This window comes from Mytilus trossulus, chromosome 5 (genome assembly GCF_036588685.1).
Source record: "Mytilus trossulus isolate FHL-02 chromosome 5, PNRI_Mtr1.1.1.hap1, whole genome shotgun sequence".
NCBI classification, from domain to species: domain Eukaryota; kingdom Metazoa; phylum Mollusca; class Bivalvia; order Mytilida; family Mytilidae; genus Mytilus; species Mytilus trossulus.
In genome coordinates this window covers 8,709,244-8,733,488 of record NC_086377.1, presented here as the reverse complement: position 1 = coordinate 8,733,488, position 24,245 = coordinate 8,709,244, and the positions used below count along the sequence as shown (strand labels likewise).

The 24,245-nt window shown below is 33.8% G+C and overlaps 1 protein-coding gene across 1 annotated transcript; it reads right to left on the bottom strand.

The window, feature by feature from the left end:
- Window positions 1-4,101: 4,101 nt before the first annotated feature.
- On the bottom strand, window positions 4,102-16,514 carry LOC134717564 (E3 ubiquitin-protein ligase TRIM71-like). Its single transcript, XM_063580055.1, has 8 exons — window positions 15,722-16,514; window positions 15,052-15,108; window positions 13,170-13,235; window positions 10,806-10,826; window positions 9,637-9,642; window positions 8,941-8,946; window positions 4,904-4,906; window positions 4,102-4,114 (listed from the first exon to the last, which is right to left on the bottom strand). Exons 1-8 carry the CDS (start codon window positions 16,507-16,509, stop codon window positions 4,102-4,104), a joined length of 960 nt encoding a protein of 319 aa, XP_063436125.1. The 5' UTR covers window positions 16,510-16,514.
- Between the last annotated feature and the right edge of the window lie 7,731 nt (window positions 16,515-24,245).

Sequence of the window (24,245 nt, the reverse complement as noted above, 5' to 3'; positions counted from 1 at the left end):
GAATGTGCTTTCGGGATGTCGTAGCAGAAACCCATTCCGCCATACCCTGTTGTCACAACCTGTTGTGAACACAACGTGTAATGTCTTATGCGAAGCTATTAAAAAAAATCCTATTGCTATGCAAAACAATAGAATGTGCTTTCGGGATGTCGTAGCAGAAACCCCGTCCGTCACACCCTGTTGTCACAACCTGTTGTGAACACTACGTGTAATGTCTTATGCTAAGCTATTAAAAAAATCCTATTGCTATGAAAACCAATAGAATGAGCTTTCAGGATGTCGTAGCAGAAACCCAGTCCGCCATTTCCTGTTGTCACAACCTGTTGTGAACACTACGCGTAATGTCTTATGCTAAGCTATTAACAAAAATCCTATTGCTATGAAAAACAATTGAGTGTGCTTTCGGGATGTCGTAGCAGAAACCCAGTCCGCCATACCCTGTTGTCACAACCTGTTGTGAACACTACGTGTAATGTCTTATGCGAAGCTATTAAAAGAAATCCTATTGCTATGAAAAACAATAGAATGTGCTTTCGGGATGTCGTAGCAGAAACCCCGTCCGCCATACCCTGTTGTCACAACCTGTTGTGAACACTATGTGTAATGTCTTATGCTAAGCTATTAAAAAAATCATATTGCTATGAAAACCAATAGAATGAGCTTTCGGGATGTCGTAGCAGAAACCCCGTCCGTCACACCCTGTTGTCACAACCTGTTGTGAATACTACGTGTAATGTCTTATGCTAAGCTATTACAAAAATCCTTTTGCTATGAAAAACAATAGCATGTGCTTTCGTGATGTCGTAGCATAAACCCCGTCCGTCACACCCTGTTGTCACAAACTGTTGTGAACACTACGTGTAATGTCTTATGCTAAGCTATTAAAAAAAATCCTATTGCTATGAAAAACGATAGAATGGCTTTCAGGATGTCGTAGCAGAAACCCCGTCCGTCACACCCTGTTGTCACATCTGTTGGGTATACTACGTGTAATGTCTTATGCTAAGCTATTTAAAAAATCCTATTGCTATGAAAAACAATAAAGTGTGCTTTCGGGATGTCGTAGTAGAAACCACGTCCGTCACACCCTGTAGTCACAACCTGTTGTGAACACTACGTGTAATGTCTTATGCTAAGCTATTAAAAAAATCCTATTGCTATGAAAACCAATAGAATGTGCTTTCGGGATGTCGTAGCAGAAACCCAGTCCGCCATTTCCTGTTGTCACAACCTGTTGTGAACACTACGCGTAATGTCTTATGCTAAGCTATTAACAAAAATCCTATTGCTATGAAAATCAATTGAATGTGCTTTCGGGATGTCGTAGCAGAAACCCAGTCCGCCATACCCTGTTGTCACAACCTGTTGTTAACACTACGTGTAATGTCTTATGCGAAGCTATTAACAAAAATCCTATTGCTATGAAAAACAATTGAATGTGCTTTCGGGATGTCGTAGCAGAAACCCAGTCCGCCATACCCTGTTGTCACAACCTGTTGTGAACACTACGCGTAATGTCTTATGCTAAGCTATTAACAAAAATCCTATTGCTATGAAAAACAATTGAGTGTGCTTTCGGGATGTCGTAGCAGAAACCCAGTCCGCCATACCCTGTTGTCACAACCTGTTGTGAACACTACGTGTAATGTCTTATGCGAAGCTATTAAAAAGAATCATATTGCTATGAAAAACAATAGAATGTGCTTTCGGGATGTCGTAGCAGAAACCCAGTCCGCCATACCCTGTTGTCACAACCTGTTGTGAACACTACGTGTAATGTCTTATGCTAAGCTATTAAAAAAATCATATTGCTATGAAAACCAATAGAATGAGCTTTCGGGATGTCGTAGCAGAAACCCCGTCCGTCACACCCTGTTGTCACAACCTGTTGTGAATACTACGTGTAATGTCTTATGCTAAGCTATTACAAAAATCCTATTGCTATGAAAAACAATAGCATGTGCTTTCGTGATGTCGTAGCATAAACCCCGTCCGTCACACCCTGTTGTTACAAACTGTTGTGAACACTACGTGTAATGTCTTATGCTAAGCTATTAAAAAAAATCCTATTGCTATGAAAAACAATAGAATGGCTTTCAGGATGTCGTAGCAGAAACCCCGTCCGTCACACCCTGTTGTCACATCTGTTGGGTATACTACGTGTAATGTCTTATGCTAAGCTATTTAAAAAATCCTATTGCTATGAAAAACAATAAAGTGTGCTTTCGGGATGTCGTAGCAGAAACCCCGTCCGTCACACCCTGTAGTCACAACCTGTTGTGAACACTACGTGTAATGTCTTATGCTAAGCTATTAAAAAAATCCTATTGCTATGAAAACCAATAGAATGTGCTTTCGGGATGTCGTAGCAGAAACCCAGTCCGCCATTTCCTGTTGTCACAACCTGTTGTGAACACTACGCGTAATGTCTTATGCTAAGCTATTAACAAAAATCCTATTGCTATGAAAATCAATTGAATGTGTTTTCGGGATGTCGTAGCAGAAAACCAGTCCGCCATACCCTGTTGTCACAACCTGTTGTTAACACTACGTGTAATGTCTTATGCGAAGCTATTAACAAAAATCCTATTGCTATGAAAAACAATTGAATGTGCTTTCGGGATGTCGTAGCAGAAACCCAGTCCGCCATACCCTGTTGTCACAACCTGTTGTGAACACTACGTGTAATGTCTTATGCGAAGCTAATAAAAAAAATCCTATTGCTATGAAAAACAATAGAATGTGCTTTCGGGATGTCGTAGCAGAAACCCCGTCCGCCATTCCCTGTTGTCACAACCTGTTGTGAACACTACGTGTAATGTCTTATGCTAAGCTATTAAAAAATCCTATTGCTATGAAAACCAATAGAATGAGCTTTCGGGATGTCGTAGCAGAAACCCCGTCCGTCACACCCTGTTGTCACAACCTTTTGTGAACACTACGTGTAATGTCTTATGCTAAGCTATTACAAAAATCCTATTGCTATGAAAAACAATAGCATGTGCTTTCGTGATGTCGTAGCAGAAACCCCGTCCGTCACACCCTGTTGTCACAAACTGTTGTGAACACTACGTGTAATGTCTTATGCTAAGCTATTAAAAATAATCCTATTGCTATGAAAAACAATAGAATGGCTTTCAGGATGTCGTAGCAGAAACCCCGTCCGTAAAACCCTGTTGTCACATCTGTTGGGTATACTACGTGTAATGTCTTATGCTAAGCTATTAAAAAAATCCTATTGCTATGAAAAACAATAGAATGTGCTTTCGGGATGTCGTAGCAGAAACCCCGTCCGTCACACCCTGTTGTCACAACCTGTTGTGAACACTACGTGTAATGTCTTATGCTAAGCTATTAAAAAAATCCTATTGCTATGAAAAACAATAGCATGTGCTTTCGGGATGTCGTAGCAGAAACCCCGTCCGTCACACCCTGTTGTCACAAACTGATGTGAACACTACGTGTAATGTCTTATGCTAAGCTATTAAAAAAATCCTATTGCTATGAAAAACAATAGCATGTGCTTTTTGGATGTCGTAGCAGAAACCCCGTCCGTCACACCCTGTTGTCACAAACTGTTGTTAACACTACGTGTAATGTCTGATGCTAAGCTATTAAAAAAATCTTATTGCTATGAAAAACAATAGAATGTGCTTTCGGGATGTCGTAGCAGAAACCCCGTCCGTCATACCCTGTTGTCACAACCTGTTGGGTATACTACGTGTAATGTCTTATGCTAAGCTATTAAAAAAATCCTATTGCTATGAAAAACAATAGAATGTGCTTTCGGGATGTCGTAGCAGAAACCCCGTCCGTCACACCCTGTTGTCACAACCTGTTGTGAACACTACGTGTAATGTCTTATGCTAAGCTATAAAAAAATCCTAATGCTATGAAAAACAATTGAATGTGCTTTCGGGATGTCGTAGCAGAAACCCAGTCCGCCATACCCTGTTGTCACAACCTGTTGTGAACACTACGTGTAATGTCTTATGCGAAGCTATTAAAAACAATCCTATTGCTATGAAAAACAGTAGAATGTGCTTTCGGGATGTCGTAGCAGAAACCCCGTCCGTCACACCCTGTGGTCACAACCTGTTGTCAAAACCCATTGCTATAAATAACAATAGATCTATTTAATTAACACTTGTTGCAGTAATATAAATTATGACATTTAAGAATAGAAATGGGGTGTACATTCATTCATTAAAAGGTACCGATTGCAATTGTAAAAATTATTAGAATAAAAACATGATATCTCATGTGTACAGCATATCATTTATCTGTTAAAAAATGTAGAAAATAAAATACAATTAAGAAGAAGTTGTAAGATTGCCAAAATAAGACTACTCTTCATATGATACTGAATTCACCTTACGAAGATTAACAATGAAGAATCACCGTACAGCATGTCAAGTTGGAGAAAGGTCCTTTATACCACATACATAAAAACAATATGACCATCCCGATAATTGATTAAAGCTTGATAAATAGTGTCTTAAATTTCTAAATCGATGTCCTAAATATAATACATGATGAGTATATTCTTAGGTTTGAATACTGACAATATTTGCAAAAGTAGTTTAAAATGCAGATGATATAAATGTTCCTACAATCTGTCATAATTGTTCATATTTATTACGAAGATCATGGTGGTTTACCAATCCATTTCGGATACAATTTTCAAATACTTTATTATTAAAACTGTACGTTTATTATTAAACTGTTTACATTTCGGTAGAGGTTTTTTGATTTATTAACATTTAATAGATGTTAGATAGGATTCACAAATCTGGCTTTGCAACATATCAACAGCGGACTGCACCAACACCTTGTTTTATCAATTTCATAATTTATATAAATGCAAGATATTATACTTATCTGCTTTTTACCTCACACTTACCTCCTGAAAAAGGTAAAATACATACATCAGAGAATACAGCATATCAATTAACAATATATGATGAAAGTACAGTGGAATTATTGGATTTAGTTGTGTTTAGTGATAGTAACACATTTTGATAAAAATTTCGTTCTGGCAAATTATTGAATAGTATGGTCATTATTCATGTCAAATATTTAAATGTGATATTAGTACCAGCACATTATACCGGAACAAATAATGCATTGTGATATGTTGTCTTATATTATACCAAATGGTTAAGTCCTTTAGGGGAATAACGGTAAATTAAAATTGAGAATGGAAATGGGGAATGTGTCAAAGCGACAAAAAGTGTTTGTTTTTTTTTAAAAGAAAAAAAAATCAAACAGGTGTATGTGTTAGGTGAAAAGAGATGTTATAAACAAACGTTACACAAATCATTGTCTATTTATAAATTTGTCAATTATAAATAAAATAAAGTATACATTTCATATATTTAACAGGCTTCAACACTGCTGTTATCAATTACTATTGGCAGTGCATTTTTGTTACATTGAGCATCCACGCTTAAAATAGACAACTGTTGAAATAACAGTTGGTCTAAACATGGTAGACGACAAGTGTTTCTCAGTACATTATTCATAGAACTTAAAACACCTACATATGTAGCTATTAAGTCTCGATTTGTTTAGAAGAAATAAATCAAACTATTTTGAAAGACACTTGTTTATTTGTATTATCTTAATTTTGATTTCTTTATCTTAGGGGAAACTTTCTGTTTACAGTTCACAAATCTCGTAAACATCGTTTTATTACATTCCAGGCAAACATGTCGTTTTATGTCTATGACAGATGACTGATATTTTAAGGGAAAAAAAAAACCATCTAAATACCTAAATAGATTTGCATTTAAAAACTGGGAATATGAATGAATATCTTCAAAATCTATAATATCTTTTTGAGTAAGAGCCAACCAAAAAATTACAAGTTAGATTTACCAGTTTTGATATGATAACTGGACTTGAAGTTTGTCTAAATATCTTTGATTTCGTATGGAGATTCCGTATATCAGACTTATCAGAGTTATCAGAATTCAAATTTTGACAAACCACTTATTGCGCACCTGTATTTATCTTGTACCAAATCTACTTATTTTCTTGTCACCAAAATTGCTTTTGTACATTTTGCTGTTTTTTTTAATAAAACTTGATGTACAGCATTTTATCAAGTATCCCTCATGTCCCTGTAATTGTTTTTCAATATTATCCAAGGAAAATATCAACTATACATATCATAAATATCTGAATGAACAAATTACTGTTACAAAACATCAGTTTATTATTTATAATCTTAGTTATCATGTTAAAATAGTTATAGGTGAAGTTCATTTGAACGGCAACTCCGGAATAGGTTTTTATACATTATATCTTATGTTTTAGAAACAAATTGCGACTAGTGACCTCGCATGTTTTTTTATTTTATTGTTTAAGACATGTAAGTAAATGAACTGATGTATTTTTTTTCTTTGACAATTCAATTATCTAATGAATCTTTACGGGACATACATTTTAGTTTTTATTATTGGTATTATATTTATTGTAGAAAGTTTGATAGATCACATCTCTGTTGTGTCCAACATAGCATCCTAATATGAAGTGTAATATTTGTATCTGATTATTTTATGATTGTCATTTTGTTATGTTAGCCTTAAAATGTGTGTTGCAACAATACAGTATTAAGTCCCCTATGAGTGGTGTACTTATTAGTTTGGACTGTATTTATGTATTAATGTTTCTGTTCCGCCTTCTCAGCACAACATGGCTATATTGTGGTAACAGCATATTTGCATATTAAGAAAAACGTATCGGTTATTAAAATCATACAAAGGACGCCTTCGGGTGCTGGACTGGAGTTTGTCGCTACCATGTGGACACATTGGTGCTCTTCGTCTGTTGTCTGCTATATGGTCGGGTTGCTATCACCTCAACACATTCCCCATTTACATTTTCATTTTTTTTGTAAATACATCAATTCCCGAATCAAAAATACATATTATCCAAAATAGAAATAAGAGCTATGACAATCGCGTCATAGCTCCAATAAGTATATCTAGTAATTGCATCTCTTCAAATACACGAATAGATCCTACAACGACTATTTACTTTATTACTTACTTACTGATCTATTTTGTAAGTTAATTCTTTTTTGGTTATCATCATGGAATATGTGTTTCAACTACAATGTCATCCCTATTTACCGACTGCGACCTATCGAAAAATACTTATCACGGGGTTTGTACTTACATAAGCAACACTGCGTCTGACACATTTGGGTATGATCTGCTGACCCTTCCGTCACACTTGAGATCATCAAATATTTGTTTGGTATTGTGCTGCTTTGTCTTAAAGTTGTGCACTGTTTTTGGCTGTTGGTCTTGTTTGTTTTTAATCATAGTTTTAGCAGGTGTTGCATTGTAGAACAGTTCTAACGAACATAATTTCAATTGTAGCACCTCATATACAAAATTTTCTATCTATTATCAGTTCATTATCAATTATTTATAAATTCTTCACAATATACTTATCTGTTTGGTTAGTATCACTTACCGTCTACTGAAAAAATAAACAAAAAATAGACTAAGTAATGCCCCTGCAACACACTATGAAGTAACTGTAATGTAAAAAAAAGCCAATGTAGGACTTTCTTTGAAATAGTATTGTGGCTTAAATGACATTCTACGGTATTATTGAAAGGGAAAATTACAATAGTTATGTTGAGCTATCTTATATATATATATAGACAGGTTTTTTTTCCAATTATCTGCCTTAGTTCCTGACGTTACCCCTAGACTTCTTCGTACTTACTCACGGTATTAGATACGTTTGAACCCGGACATGTCAATACCCAGGTTACAAATCGATTAAGCTGTATTGATTATTATAACACATTCACAAATACAAAAACATTGTCTTGTAGGGTCGAATGTGATAAATCAGAGGGAATTTTTTCTATGGAACTTAAGCACATTGTTGTGGACAGTCCTTAACTTTTTCTGAGTAAAAAAATGTCTAAAGACATGTTCCGTTTGATGATTGAGTGACGTTTTTGTATGGCAACGGGCAGTATGTCAAACATTGTATAAATTACCTCTATGATTTAATTAGGCCGAAAAAAACAATTTAATTTTACAGGCCTTGTTATCGTATAGTTATTAAAAAGTTTTCGATTTTTTCTGAGTTAATGTTGTCGGAACGTCTATCCATTTTGAAGTATAAATCATCTCTTAATACTCAGTTGAAATGCATAAGATTATAACTACGTAATACTGCATGTAGTCTCTGGGTGGTAGGTTTCATTGTTATTATGTGAAGAAATGTGCAGGAATGGATAAAGAAGGGTGCCCGGGCCCCCTTGTGAAGCTTCATTTATGGTTAGTCCATTTTTTTAACGCTCACTACAAATGGCGTCTTTTTTGGGGAACCTGCGACCCCCTTCCTTGATCAACATCGGATGTGTACATATTCTATACAAACAGAGGCAGATGAAATGTAGTCGTTGAAATAATTTTCATAGATAATTTGAGCTTGACGACGTGAAACAAGTTTTGTACAAAAAAAAAAACGGATTGTTTATATCTTATATTTACATATTTTATTGATTGAGCTTTCCACCGTCTGAAATTGTCTACCATTTTTTGTACAAGTTTTCGTCGAAAAAAAAATTCCTCCACCTTTTTATAATCTTAGGTAGCATTCATAGTGAATTGAATAAGAAAATTAAAATGTAAACAGAAAATCGATAATGTTTTTATCAAAACACATGCGGTTTTTTTCACGGTTTTAAAGGCGGATCGGTCAAGGGAGTGGTTAATAAATGGGCCCATGTTTTATAGGACAGAAATAGATACAGTTTTGATTTTACATTTTACTTTATAATAATTGCGACTTTTGAAAACTTTAATTTTACCAATTTTGAGGAAAAACACCACATACAAAAATTCACAAGTCATTATACTTTTCATATTGCGTTAACTTATCTGTTTGGTACATTACACTTACGTTCCGCTGAAAAACAAATATAATTTGAATGAATAAGATATACCATCAACATAACAACTTATAATCATGTAAACTCATCAATTGATACAAACAAAAAGTAAAAACATATCATATGACTTGTTCCCTTTTTTTTTAATTCAAATTGTGTTTCTATAATGTGGTATACATTAAAAATATACATGGAAAATTATGTCATAAAAGCAAACAGTGATTTGTTAGCGGGAGCCCATCATCTAGCTATACAAATATAAAGAACGCATGTTCTGTTCTTTCAACAACCATAACATATAGGAAAAATGTAATGTCATTAGGAGAACATGTGATTTGGATCAAGCAATAAACAAAAACGCATGGTTATACTATAGAATTGGTGTGTATATGTTCTCTAAAGCTTGGTGTGTCAAATAAAGTTACTTTTTAAATATGACAGAGGGCTGTTACAATGAAAATATAATAATACAACACGTCTCAGTGTTAGGTATAAATTATCATGTGGATGAGCTTTCAATCGAAAGTAGTTGTGTATGTAATAAAAGGTATGGCAACAACAAAATTCAAAATACACAGTGATCTTTTAGATTTTATATTGTTCAATAACCACATACATTTTAATTGTATTTTAATATAATCCTTCATTTCAACTTTGTGTGTATGCATTTACAAAATATACTTATCTCTCTTGTAAATATCACTTACAATGGGCTGAAAATAAAAGAAATAACAGTTAATATCAGCTTAAATTACTAATTAATAAGTAATACAAGAAGTTGTTAGACCCAATTGAACATATTGTATCAAGGCAGATTCCACAAAATAATTCCTGACTAGTCAAATGCATTCATTGCCTTATGTAAACATGGTTGGTTATTATAATCGTATAGACTAATTCATTATTTGATTGTGGTAGTGTTTTTTTATTGTTGAAAATCAGATCAAAATGATTTTGTCTGTGTTCACAATCTTATACACGATATATGTAGTTATCCTTTCAAAACTGGGTGGGTGTTGCTCATTGTCGAAGGCCGTACGGTGACCAAAATATCACTTTTTTTCTGTAGAGAGTTTTCTCTTTTGCAATTATATCTTATCTTCTTATTTTTATGTTAATTGCTTGATTAGTGTTAGAAACAACGCAATTGTTTACTGCTGGAATGTTTGTTTGGTGAAAGTAGCTGAAGTTCGAGGAAAGAACCACCGACCTTCAGTAGGTAAACTGACAATCCTAGTCAACTGGGTTTGGAGTAGAGTGTGCCTAAAATGTGCGGGATTCAAATTCACAACCTCATAGCTGCCTAATGAGACAGTTGGTCGACTTCTCCAATCATTCGCCCAACTAGGTCACTCTACAACGCTTGACGGTAAATAACATTATATTCAACAGTAAAATAAAAGAACTGTGTAAGATTTCTTTTATTCTTTGTCTTGAAAAGGTTTTGGAATTATAGTTATGCATAATTTGCTTCAATGTGGACTAGACATCAAATTACGGGAAGAACATCCTCTAATGTTCACGTGTTCATTACCTAGTAGTGAGATATGTAGGCTGAGCACGGAAATAATACTAGTAGATCAGAAAATGAAACCGGGTATGCGTCAAAGACACACTTCTGTAATTGTTATAAAAGTTTAAATGTTTCGACATGAATTAAAGCAGTTATTTTAAGTAGTTAGTTATTCATAATCTTTTCAAATATTTAATTTTAGGAACAAAGTATTCAGATGTCAAACACATTAAATCATTTCACGTAATTTCACGAAGTTGATCTATGCGTAACTGCAACTTTGTTTTCCTGATATGAGCAATTTTATACCAAGAAAATGGTGATTTTCTAATTTTATTCGTAGACATACTATATAATACTTACTTATCAGTGCTCTCTTCCTTCCTGAAAAAAAACCCCAGAAAGAATGCTTTTGTGGTATACATTTATGAGTTAATTTTTTCTAAAGAAAACTACAGATGGATTGGAAATCATAAGGACAAGTATGACATTATTGAGAAAACAATAAAGGTATTACACGTGCTGCATAAGACGTGAATTTCGACTGTGAATTTCTTCTCAGTGATGATCTACTTTAAAATCGAACAGTAAAAACCAACTTAAAGTGTCTGAAATAGCCGTTTACAACAAAAGCTAACTATTACAATACACCTAATCGCTATGTATTCCATTCAGGATAAGTTCTAAAATTACACAACTTTTTTTCATCCAGTTGACCCTGTTTAAACAAATCATCATGCATGATACTTTTAAATGAGACCTGTTTAAACAACCATTAATACTTCAAACAAAATATGTTTTTTACTTCAATTTTAATTTCGAACAAGAATGTGTCCAAAGTACACGGATGCCCCACTCGAACTAACATTTTCCATGTTCCATGGACCGTAAAATTGGATAAAAATCTAATTTGGCATTAAAATTAGAAAGATTATACTATAGGGAACATATGCACTAAGTTTCAAGTTGATTGGACTTCAATTTCATCATTAACCTGTAACACTTTCATTTTCTATTTCATTTTCTATTTTCAGAGGACCGTGAAATTGGGGTCAGAAATCTAATTTTGGTTTAAAATTAGAAAGATCATATCATAAGCAACAATTGTACTAAGTTTCAAGTTGATTGAACTTCAGATTCATCAAAAACTACCTTGACCAAAAACTTTAACCTGAAGCATGACGAACGGAAACACAGACGAACGAACGGACGGATGCACTAACGAACAGACGGACGAACGGAGACACAGACTAGAAAACATAATGCCCCTCTACTATCGTAGTCGGAGCATAACAAGTGGATCATACTCTATCAAAGTTTCTTAATGATCGCTTTCTACAGTTTTCCCTCCCTCAACTCACTACTGATGACTTTTATTTTCGGCGGCCTGACCCAAACAGGAAGTTGTATAAATGACTGTTTTTCCCGGATTGGACTTAATAGTGATAAAATTGAGAATGGAAATGGGGAATGTGTCAAAGAGACAACAACCCGACCAAATAAAAAAAAAACAACAGCAGAAGGTCACCAACAGGTCTTCAATGTAGCGAGAAATTCCGGCACCCGGAGGCGTCCTTCAGCTGGCCCCTAAACAAATATGTACTAGTTCAGTGATAATGAATGCCATACTAATTTCCAAATTGTACACAAGAAACTAAAATTAAAATAATACAAGACTAATAAATGCCAGAGGCTCCTGACTTGGGACAGGCGCAAAAATGCGGCGGGGTTAAATATGTTTTTGAGATCATAAACTGTATATGATTGATGCATGCACGTCTGTGTCTTTAATAATTCAAAAATAGATTATGCTTTATGTTGTTATGGAATTCCCATCGAAACTCAAGTTTTTACCAATATATGAGGTTATGTTTTTGATTATCTTACTAAATATACGACACAACCAACATCATGCTTTTACATCATAAGTTCGGTATCCACAAATCTATAAAACGTCGATTGATGTAACTGTTGGCATATCTAATAACTATTAGCAGATGTGGTTTGAGTGCCAATAAGGCAACTCGCAATCCATTAAACCTGCTTAATTCTTTTTCTGAACATTATTGTTTAACGCATTAACATATTTACAAGATCTGCGTGTCTTATAGGAATTAATTTTTTTAACATTCTTTCGGTAAGCAAAATCATAACGTCGATGGCCAATGCAAACCATTTTCCTGCGTACAATGGTGTAGTACATCAAAGTACTAACTGAGTTAATTTCTACAAGGAAACGTATTCGAAAAACTTTTGTTTTACATCAATAGTTCCATAATGATTTTCTGAAACATCGCAAACATCTTTGTGGTAATACATTTTTGTAACTTCTTACAAATGCCAGAACGCGCATAATATTCGTCATTTCTTTGAAAATTTATATTGGAAAACCTCTCTTTCGTCAATCATTATATACGCCGTGTCATAAATGTAATATAATTATACATATTAACGTTATGTCCATTGAAATTGTACTTAGTCGTTTTAATAATTTATTGTAACAAAACTTTAAATTTTTCGAAAAATTAAGGATTTTCGTATTCCATGAATATATTACCTTAGCCGTATTTGGCATAACTTTTTGGAATTTCGGTCCTCAATGTTCTACATCTTTGTAATTGTTTGGCCTTATAACTATTTTGGCCTGACGTCACTGATGTAGACGACACGCGCATCTGGTGTATTTAATTATAATCCTGGTACCTATGATAACTATAAGAAACTCACCCACACTTGCCACATTTGAACAGGAATTTTCCTTGATCCTTGGTTTGAATAATCTCTTTGTATTCACTGAAATGACCAATGTCTTTAAGTATGTAAGAATAACTCTTGTTTATTTGATATTATCAACATTGAACAAGTACTCAAAAACTAGTCAAAACATTAGACCACATACAAAAACAAAGGTATTAAGATAAACCTGTGACACTTACCACGTCGGTGATGTTTGAGTTAAACACTTTGAGAACCTCAAACCCGAAAATTGATGAAAGCCTTGCATTAGGAATTCTTATTCCTTATATGTCCGTTGGTGTCACATGTAGCGCATAATTGATTACCATTTGAGAGTACCATCGTTCACCATAGTTTTTTATGGGGTTCGTAGTCACATCGTTCTGTTTTGTGTGTGTGTTAATTTTGCCATGGCATTGTCATTATATTATAACTTTTTTCCAAATACGTAGGTCATTAGCAAATTACAGCTCGTTTTTTCCCACAACTTATGTTTCTACCAATAATTATAAACGTACCATATTTTTATTCATATTGAACTATTTTTGTATTTCTTTGCTAATTGTATATTGGCATATTTGTCATATAGCCTTATCATGACCACAGATTTTTGTTTTACGGGGTTTCGTCCTTTTTATGATTTGAAAATATCTCATGGAAACTTGGAGAGATGAACAATCACTATTTCAGAACACATAAGTAACTCTGCTAAAACAAAAATATTAAACTGAGGCAAACTACTGGAAATGTTTGCACTTTTGTTTTATGTAAAAGCCATAAGAAACGATTGACTGGTGAAAAATAATGTTTATTCAATTATTTAACCAATAAAATCGAGAATTGAATTGGGGAATGTGTTAAAGACACAAAAAACGACCATAGAGTAGACAACAATGCACGTATATATCATAAATGTAGTCTTCTCTGCACGATTTTATAATCTTTTACGCATCCATATCGTATAATCGTCAATTTTCTTTTCTCTCGGTCTGTTATGATGTGAAAATAAATCAGCTTATTATTTGTTGTGTTTTGATGCAAGTAGTTTACCGATTTTCACCTTATAGTAAACCACCAACAAAGAAGTATCGATATTGATAACGTGTTTGACATGTACAATAAGATAATAGTCTATTTTAATAACAGATCCATGCGTTTTGCAATCATCGGATGTTTACGAGAAAGATCACGCTGATTTTACTGCATACGTAAATCGCATCGGCGAATTGTAACCTGGATGCAAACATATTGAAAAAGTTAACTTCTTCTTATTTTGGATAAATTATAAAATTCATTTGAGAAAAAAAGTGAATGTCATAATGTTTCATAATAAAAACTAGCCATTTAGTTATAAAAAAAACTTGTGCATCATTTTTTTTTAATTTAAAGTTTTGTATGACGTTAATAAAAGTAAAAAACTATGAAGAGTAGGTTGTTGTTTCTTCATTGGTCAATAAGACTAGATTTATTTTGAAGTCATGATTAGTGAAATTAAGAAAGAAAAAAAAATACTAACGATAATGAAAAGCAAAGTTTTGAATTAAAAGAAAAATATGTAAAAAGTACGTTTTTTTTAACCGTGCGGTACTTATATCTTATCATTTGAAACAAGTATTTTGTATTCATAACTCCCTCTGTTGTGTCTCGGCAATGCTAGTAAGTGCTTGATAACGTATATAATTCAAAACACGCGACTGTATAGAAGATGTAAAACTAAAGCAAAGACAAAAAAATAAACAACGTTAAGCTATAAAGGATTACACAAATGTACTATGTGCTTTTTTAACATTTGATGTAGGGTTACATTCAGCATTGTCAAAGGCGTAAATGTGATGAATGTCACACTGTAGAATATATAAACACATGGTCCTACCTCTTTGGTTTAAGCAATTCTTGTTCTGTGACTGCTGTTAGTCGCGTACATGCATCACTGTAACATAACCAGTTAATATGTTTACATATTTTGTTCTTTTATGCTTGATTTACAAAAAAAGAAAATCAAGCAATTAAGGAACCACCAGCATGTGGTAGTTTGAAACAAATACTCCGAATTACTTTATATTTAAAAGAAGTATATGCAGCGTATTGTCTAATCAATTTACTGTAGTTTGTTTTTAATCGAGTATGAGAAGTAAAATGTTAATGCGCACATTTTTTTTTAATCAAACTATCTTCACTGCGTTTTTATGAGATACTATTAAAAAATGTAGTTTTAATCTTAAAGAACAGAATATTAATTATGCAATATATGAACCAGATAGAAAAAAACAACTACACATTGTCACATTAAAATTATACAGCCATAATAAAGCAACTGGTGCGACTGTAAATTGTAGTAAACTATATAAATAAAGACAGCAGTAGTATACCGCTGTTTAAAATTCATAAATCGATTGAGAAATAAAACAAATCCGGGTTACAAACTAAAACTGAGGGAAAACACATCAAATATAAGAGGAGAACTATGGCACAACAGAAACACAAAATTACAATGTACCACACACAGAAACACACTTTTCTCATATTATCTCCAATTAATTTACCTTGTTTCTAATATACCAAACAGCTGTTTAATGTCGTTATCTTTGGCGGACTTAGCAGTATACTGTATACTAGGAAACTCTGGTATAGGCTCTATTTTCAGTTTCGCAATGTCATCTGTAATTAGCTGTAAAGACTGTAACAATTTTCCCTCGTTTAGTTTCTTGTCTAGTTCGTGTATTTTCTTGTCTAGATGGATCCCCGACTTCAAAACCATGTTATAACCTGCCATTGATTTTGCCAGTTTGTCCTTTTCCATCATGGATGGATTCTTGATCGATGTAATCATCTGTTCGATATATTTATCAACCATAGCCTTTATCTTTGTACCTTCCTCGGTAATAGCTTTAACTACTACTTCAATCTTCATATCAAACGCCTGCTGACCTTCTTCGATCTTTTTCATGTTTAAAGTTGCCTCCTGTACCTTTCTACGCACATCCTTTTTAGTTTTCTCTTTCAGCTGTGTTATGCTATCCATAAGCTGCGAAAAGGCATGTCCTTTGTGAGTTCCAGTCACGCATTTGCTGCATACTACTACGTTACATGTATTACACAATAAACTGACATATTCATTGTGATCCTTACATTTAGATTTAGCTTCCGGAATATCCTCTGCTGAAGACTGAAACTGGTGATTTTTTGACAATTTCTGTCTTTTGTGAAAGATTTTACAATTTTCGCAAAAATATTGTTCGCACTCTAAGCAGTATTGTGATCCTGAGGCGCTAACGCAAATTTCACATGTTTTGGAGGCTACCTGTGCCATGTTGTTACGTATCGTCGTCATTGTAAGAAGATATGAATATCCGATGACAACACCGTTATCAATTAAATCCATAACGGTTGTCTATTAGTTTGTCGTGTAGTTTATTATAACACTATGAACAATAAGATATTAAATGATCATTTAAATTCAATAATGTATGTACCTGACTATTGTATTATTGACAAATGTATTGTTTTAATTGATACTCATATTAACTGATTTGTTATATCAACTGGTGTATTGTACATAAATCTAAAGAACATTACCAAAACTATAAATGTATACTAGTTCAAAGCTGTTTGTGACAACCACGATGAGGAAAATTATTCATTGATTGTAAGATTGTTACCAGTCCCCAAACAGATAAAGCTACACTTTGTAATATATGAAAAAAAAATGATGATTCAAATTAAGGTTTGATATAATCATACACACATACATACATGAATACATAACGGGAAGGATTATGTCTGATAACCATATGATGTTTTGATGGCATGATTCTAAAACCCTAACGAGAAGGATTGTACCTGATATTCATCTGATGAAATCATAATCTTTCTATCAGTTTAATTGAAGTCTAGAGCTGTCATGTCAGTTAACTGCTAGTAGTCTGTTGTTATTTATGTATTATTGTCATTTTGTTTAATGTTTTTGGTTGCATCTTCTGACATCAGACTCGGACTTCTCTTTAACTGAATTTTAATGTGCGTATTGTTATACATTTTTGTTTCTACAATGGCTAGAGGTATAGGAGGGATTGAGATCTCATAAACATGTTTAACGCCGACGCATTTTTGCGGCTGTCCCAAGTCAGCCTTTGTTAGTCTTACATACATACCTACCTACCTACCTACCGTCTGCTTCACATCATAATACCTATTTCAGTTCACTGTATGTTCGATTTAGATTTAAAAAATCGTCAAATTAGAAAACTCATCAATCCCTCCCAGTCGAAAAGTCATAATTTACCCGTCAATACTACCGTTTTTCAAGCAAGTCACGTTACTCCCTCTGATACACCCATGCATACCTTGATTTCACCTACATCAAATAGTGTACCCGCAAGCGACTTCTCTCAATTTAACCCGTACGCCAATTGTTTCACGTCGACATCTCATGTAAAATCGAATGCAGCCTCGTTTTATACAAGTAACCCCGCTATATCAGAGATTACTCCTACTACGAACCCGTCTATGCCTAATCAAAGTTTACATTCGTCGTTTAGCAAAAATAATCAGTACCACAAATTACCAAAGTTGAACTTGCCTACTTTTAAAGGGAATATTGTAGATTGGCAATCCTTTTGGGATTCATATGAAACATCTATTTACACAAATCTAACACTCAGCGACGTACAGAAGTCTAACTACTTAAAGTCACTACTATAGGGACAAGCGTTTCAGACCATATCAGGATAATCTATGACAAACACTAACTACGGCAAAGCTATTTCGTTATTACAAGAGAGGTATGGACAGATACATACTATAATACAAACATACATGCAAGCTCTACTTGATATTTCGCCGCCGATTTATACTTTAGTAAGCCTCTGCAATTATAATGACAAAACTGAATTTTACGTTCGAGGTTTAGAGTCACTCGGACAGACTACAGACACTTATGTTTCACTACTGGTACCCGTTATTTTGAACAAGTTGCCCGCAGAAATACGCCAAAACCTAGCAAGACAACACGGACCGTCAAGTTGGAATTTGAAAGATTTGAGAAAGAGTATACTTAACGAAATTCAGATCATGGAGGCGGGAAAAAATACAGGTACATATCTCGAGTCTTCATAAAATCACTTCACAACCACATCTACATGTACATTTCATACAGGAATAGAATCACCGCGAATACATGCACAACTCGAAGAGCCAACCACAGAAATTTACGGAGAGACCATGTGTTTTTTGTTAGCGATCACACGTGTGCCTGTCATTTTAAATTATTAAAAAAAAATCGAGATCAAATTTCAGACAAACATTATAGACAATAGTTAGATGGTTAACTATAAACAGATGACAAAGTCGTATGAACGTGTATTGCAAGATTTGCAAGATATGCAAGCTACATCTATATTGATACATAGTTTCTAGAAAGCTAAAGCTTGTAGGGACATTTTGTATTGTTTTTAGTTAGAAGGTTAAAACGGTACATCATCAAACATTAGTAAGAACATTTAAATCATATTCAAATTAAAACGTAGTAGTTCATCAGGCAGAAAATCATTAATTCATATTCGTAATCAATTACCATGTCATTTGTGCATGTTATTTTACAGCATCGATAAAATCCAGGGAAGCTCTAATGATTAACTAAACAAAATTGTCAATTTATCTGATGTGAGATAAGTATATTAAACTGAACTTGTATTGTTAGATATTTAATAATTGAACTATTGCTGACTCCCAAAGTGCCCTTTAACAGACATTGTTAATTAACCCGTGTTCATGTTTTGTTCTCTCATATAAAAAAACAAAACATCCAAATACGTTAACGTACGCTTCAGTGTTTTCGATCATCAAAATATTTCAGTATAGGGTTGGAATCGGCTAAAATAAAACAAAAATGCAATCAAGAGATACTATCTAAACAATAGGAGATTCATACACTTACTAAATGAGAAAAATAACAAAAGCAATATATTTAAAAATTAAGAAATCTTTGCGAGATGCATATACTTTTTACTCGAGTATACACCATTTATTCTCTGTAGTTCTTTTTCCGTGTGGTATGTATGCTTTGTAACATCAATACATGTTGAAAGTATATAATATTGTTTATTGTTGTCAAGTATGTTCAATTGATTGATTTATAGGTCGTATCTTGCGTGTATCTAGTGACAAAAACTGTTTTTGAGACCAAGACAGATGAGAGCCGATGAAATTTGGATTTGCACTGTCGAATTACGAGTTTATAAGATGACGCACAGACATTTTGTCTTACACAGGTCACATACGAACTCTTCAAACAGTTGTTGCGAGATTATTTGACATCTTCATAAATTCATCATAAATACCAAGATTAAAATTTTGTACTTTAACCAGACGCGTTTTAATCTACAAAAGATTCATCATTGACGTTCGAATTAAAGTTAAAACTCCAAATAAAGTACAAAGTTCAAGAACAGTGGGGACAACAAGTTCCCAAATGTTTAGCCAAGTACAGCTCTTTTTAGTTTATTCATGCTATGGAAATTGTTTTTAAAAAAATATCAGTTGTCATAAGTTAAACATTTAATTTATCATTTATATTTCATGTCAACATGGAAGTACTTCTTGATTGTGTATACCCGCAGTGATTAAAAACTCCACCCGCCGTGGCAACGTCCCAAGGATTGTAAATGATGTTATGAAAGATACCAAAATTAAAATTTTGAATACCCCTAGATGCACGTTTCGTCTACAAAATACTCACCAGTGACGCTCGAATGAAAAGAAGGCAAAATAAAGTACCAACTTGAAGATACTTGGTACTCTTTTTTCTAATAAAGGTTGTATTTTGTTACAGAAACAATTGTTGTAATGATTTTGATAACACAATATAAGTACATACGCCAGCATAAAACAGTGGTACAAATTATCAGGTAGGTTTCAAATCAATTTTTATATAATAAACGGCGTGATTTAAAAGTTAATTCAATACAAATGAATACAAATAGGTATATGAACCGTGAATTTCATTTGATATGCAAATTTACCTTTAAACATAGATAAATTTGTCAAATTAACGCGCATATATTCATTTCGGAGAAAAATATAACCGTTGGACGTTCATCAGTTGTAGTAATTTTCCAACAAGTATTTTGAAGACCATTTTATGTTCTTAGTTATACTAATTAATAAGTTCGGTTCATGCATCTAGTAAATTTAAATATCGATAAATATACCACTGATTAAAAAAACAATCAACAAATACATCTCTGAATTATGCACCAAATGATGTAGCTATAGTAAGATATGTATAATGATGACTTGAAAAAAAAAAACACTTTGACTTTAAACCAAAAAAAAAAATCATTTGTTCGTATTCTAGTGGATCCTTTAGGTCTTTCCAGATTTAATATGTATCTTTTTTGGTCTAATATATATTTTTTAGAATTGTGCAAGCGTCTTAACTTGTGTTCGGTTTGCCTTTTTTATTGTATCAATTCCAAGACTGTTATAGTTTAATCCAAGGAGGCAGGTATATGATTTATTTAATATCATTATCTTACCAATGAAGGATACATAATATTACATTATTGGTGTTGTCGTGTACACCTTTTAGGCGTTTATACAATTTATTGATTGTGTACATGTATAGTTACTCGAAACGATCTTATGCCCTCGTGGGGAAAATTGTTGACTATTATTGAAACGGTAAATACATTGCTAGATTAAAACTGACGAGGAAAGGTAACACACGGCCACCGGAAGCTTTATTCTGGTCATGTGGTCTAGAGGGACGGCTACAGTACAAGCAATTTGGTGTCATGATATTTCAGTAGCATGGGTTCGAATCCCGGCGAGAGAAGAACAAAAAACTTGAGAAAGCAATTTACAGATCTAACATTGTTTGGTTGATGTTTAGACGAAGAGTTGTATATACATAATGTGCACAGCTATGTATCACAATTATTGTTGGTGATCCGATTGATAAATCTGTTGCAGAATTGTCACTGACTCAGACGTACTTATACATATAATCATTTTTTGTGAAAGTATTTTGCAATAATATGTAGGATCCTTTACTAAAGATAATTAAGCTTATCTGTAACAATAACATCTCAATACCTTATAGATCATGTACTGCAGTACACCGCTAGATTAAAACTGACGAGGAAAGGTAACACACGGCCAGCTAAAGCTTTATTTTTGTGAGGCCCAGGTGGTCGTGTAGTTTAGCGGGACGGCTACAGTGCAGGCGATCTGATGTCATGATATCTCAGTAGCATGGGTTTGAATACCGGCGAGGGAAGAACAAACAATTTGCGAAAGCAAATTTACAGATCTAATATTGTTGGGTTGATATTTAGACGAGCTATATATATACAAAATGTACATAGCTATGTATCACCATCATTGCTGGTGATCCGATGGATTAATCTGTTTTAGAGTTGTCACTGACTGAGACGTTCTTATGAATATATGATAATTGTTTTGTGACTGTATCTTGCAATAATATGTAGGATCTTATACATCAGGTACTGTAGTACGCCGCTAGATTAAAACTGACGAAGAAAGGTACCACACGGCGACCGCAGGCTTTTTTTTTGTGAAGCTCAGGTGGTCATGTGATCTTGTGGGACGGCTATAGTGCAGGCGATTTGGTGTCACGATATTTCAGAAGCGTTGGTTTGAATCCCGGCCAGGTAAGAACAAACAATATGTGAAAGTAAATTTACGGATCTAACATTGTTGGGTTGATGTTAATACGAGTTGTATATACATAATGTGCACAGCTATGAATCACCATCATTGCTGGTGATCCGATGGATAAATCTGTTGCAGACTTGTCACTGACTCAGACGTACTTATAAATATAATTAATGTCTGTGACTGTATCTTTCATTAATTTGTAGTAACCTTTACTATAGATAATTGAGCTGATCTGTAACAATAACAACTCCATGCCTTATATACCATGTACTGTAGTACGCCGCTAGATTTAAACTGACGAAGAAAGGTAACACACGGCCACCGAAAATGTTATTTATGTGAAGCCCAGGTGGTCGTGTGGTCTAACGGGACGGCTACAGTGCAGGCGATTTGGTGTCACGATATCTCAGTAGCATGACTTCGAATCCCGCCGAGGAAAAAACAAAAAAATTGAAAAGTAAATTTACAGATCTAACATTGTTGGGTTGATCTTTAGACGAGTTGTATATACATAATGTACACAGCTATGTATCACAATTATTGCTGGTGATACGATTGATAAATATATTGCAGATGTGTCCCTGACTTAGACTCAGCAACCCTCTATCAAGAAAATCATGATAGGAAATGCAAGCACGGGAATATCGAATCAATTGGGAGATATATACCCCGTATGTAGGTGCTGCTGGAATGTTGCTACTTATAAATGGAAATTTCACAATTGGAAAGCTGAAATAATCTCTTTTGTCGTAAAGTTTTGTTTTCAGCCGACCCTCATTGTCAATTTCTAGATGTAAGTCAAGATATGAAGCCGAGTTAACTGTATCTGTAGTATCCTTTATCTCTAGTTCGATCGGATAGATGCGTTCTACATAGTCACCAAATTTTGAATTGTTTAGTGAAATAACATCATCTATATAGCGGAAAGTAATTTTAAAGGATATTGCTAACTTCTTATCTTTCTTCCTAAGAAGTTCCTGCATGAAGTCAGACTCATAATAATAAAGAAACAAGTCGGCAAGTACAGGGGCACAGTTTGTTCCAATTGGAATGCCGACAGTCTGTTGAAAAACACGTCCTCCGAACGTTACAAATATGTTGTCAATCGAGAAAGAACGTTACAAATATGTTGTCAATCGAGAAATCAAGCATCTTGATAATATCAGTTTAAGAGAATTTTTTGTTTGAATCAGAGTAATTCTTTACAAAGTAGGATTTATCCCTCCCTAAGACAAGATACTTGTATCTACGTTTGCCATTCTTTTTTATGAAGCAAAGTAATACCAACTCTTTCAATTTGTCTTTTAGTTTGGAATGTGGAATACTTATGTAAAGAGTAGAAAAGTCAAATGTTTTAATACTGTTACAAGATGAAAGAGAGTTAGATTGTATGTTCTCTAAAAGATCTTTGGAATTTTTAAGTATCCACATCTGATTCACGCCACCTCTAGAATATGCAGTTTCACAATAACTTTGAAGCCCGTCTTTAATTGCTGATAAAATATATGTTAATAATTTAGAAAGAGGTTTCGTGGAGCACTTGGAAGACCCAGTAATATACCGTTGTTTGTAAGGACACTTCTGTAGTTAAGGTATCAAAAAAAGTGTTGTTTTCTCTTTGACACATTCCCCATTTCCATTCTCAATTTTAATTGGAAAAATACGGTCATTGAAAACTTAATTAAAAATGGTTCGCCGTGTGTGTTGCTGTTCTTATAACCCCCTGCTAGATACATCTATTAGCAATGATAGAACTGTAGCTGACATGGATTATTTTTAGAATAACTGTTAGACACAATGTGTTTAATTCATTTTATTCTCAAACTATTGGAAATTTTAATTTTGTATTTTCAGTTCTTGAAAGATACCGTCAAATCCACATGTTAACATTGTGTAACTTATGAGCAGCCATGTTCATTTGATGAAATTAGTTAATATGCGAATAATACTATACAATATAAAGGAGGGACGAAAGATACCTAGGCAAATGGACAGTCAAACTCAAAAATCTAAAACAAACTGACAACGCCATGGCTAAAAATGAAAACACAAACAAAAAACAATAATACACATGACACAACATAGACAACTAAAGAATATTTAACACCAAAAACTAGGGGTATAAAATAAAACAACATCTACCTCAAATAACATTTTAATGCAATATAGTTCGAATCTGGTGGGTTAAGGTTGTACCTTTCATGGCGACTTAAGTTAAGTCGAATCGTTATCATTACAATGTTGACGCGATATTTACTTTCGTCCTCTGACAAAAATATCAAAATTAAAAAAAACACTTTATCTGAAAATATTGGTTGGTTAAATGACAGGTTGACAAACACTATTTGTTTATCATTTGGAGGCTTAGCAATAGAACGTGAAAAAAAA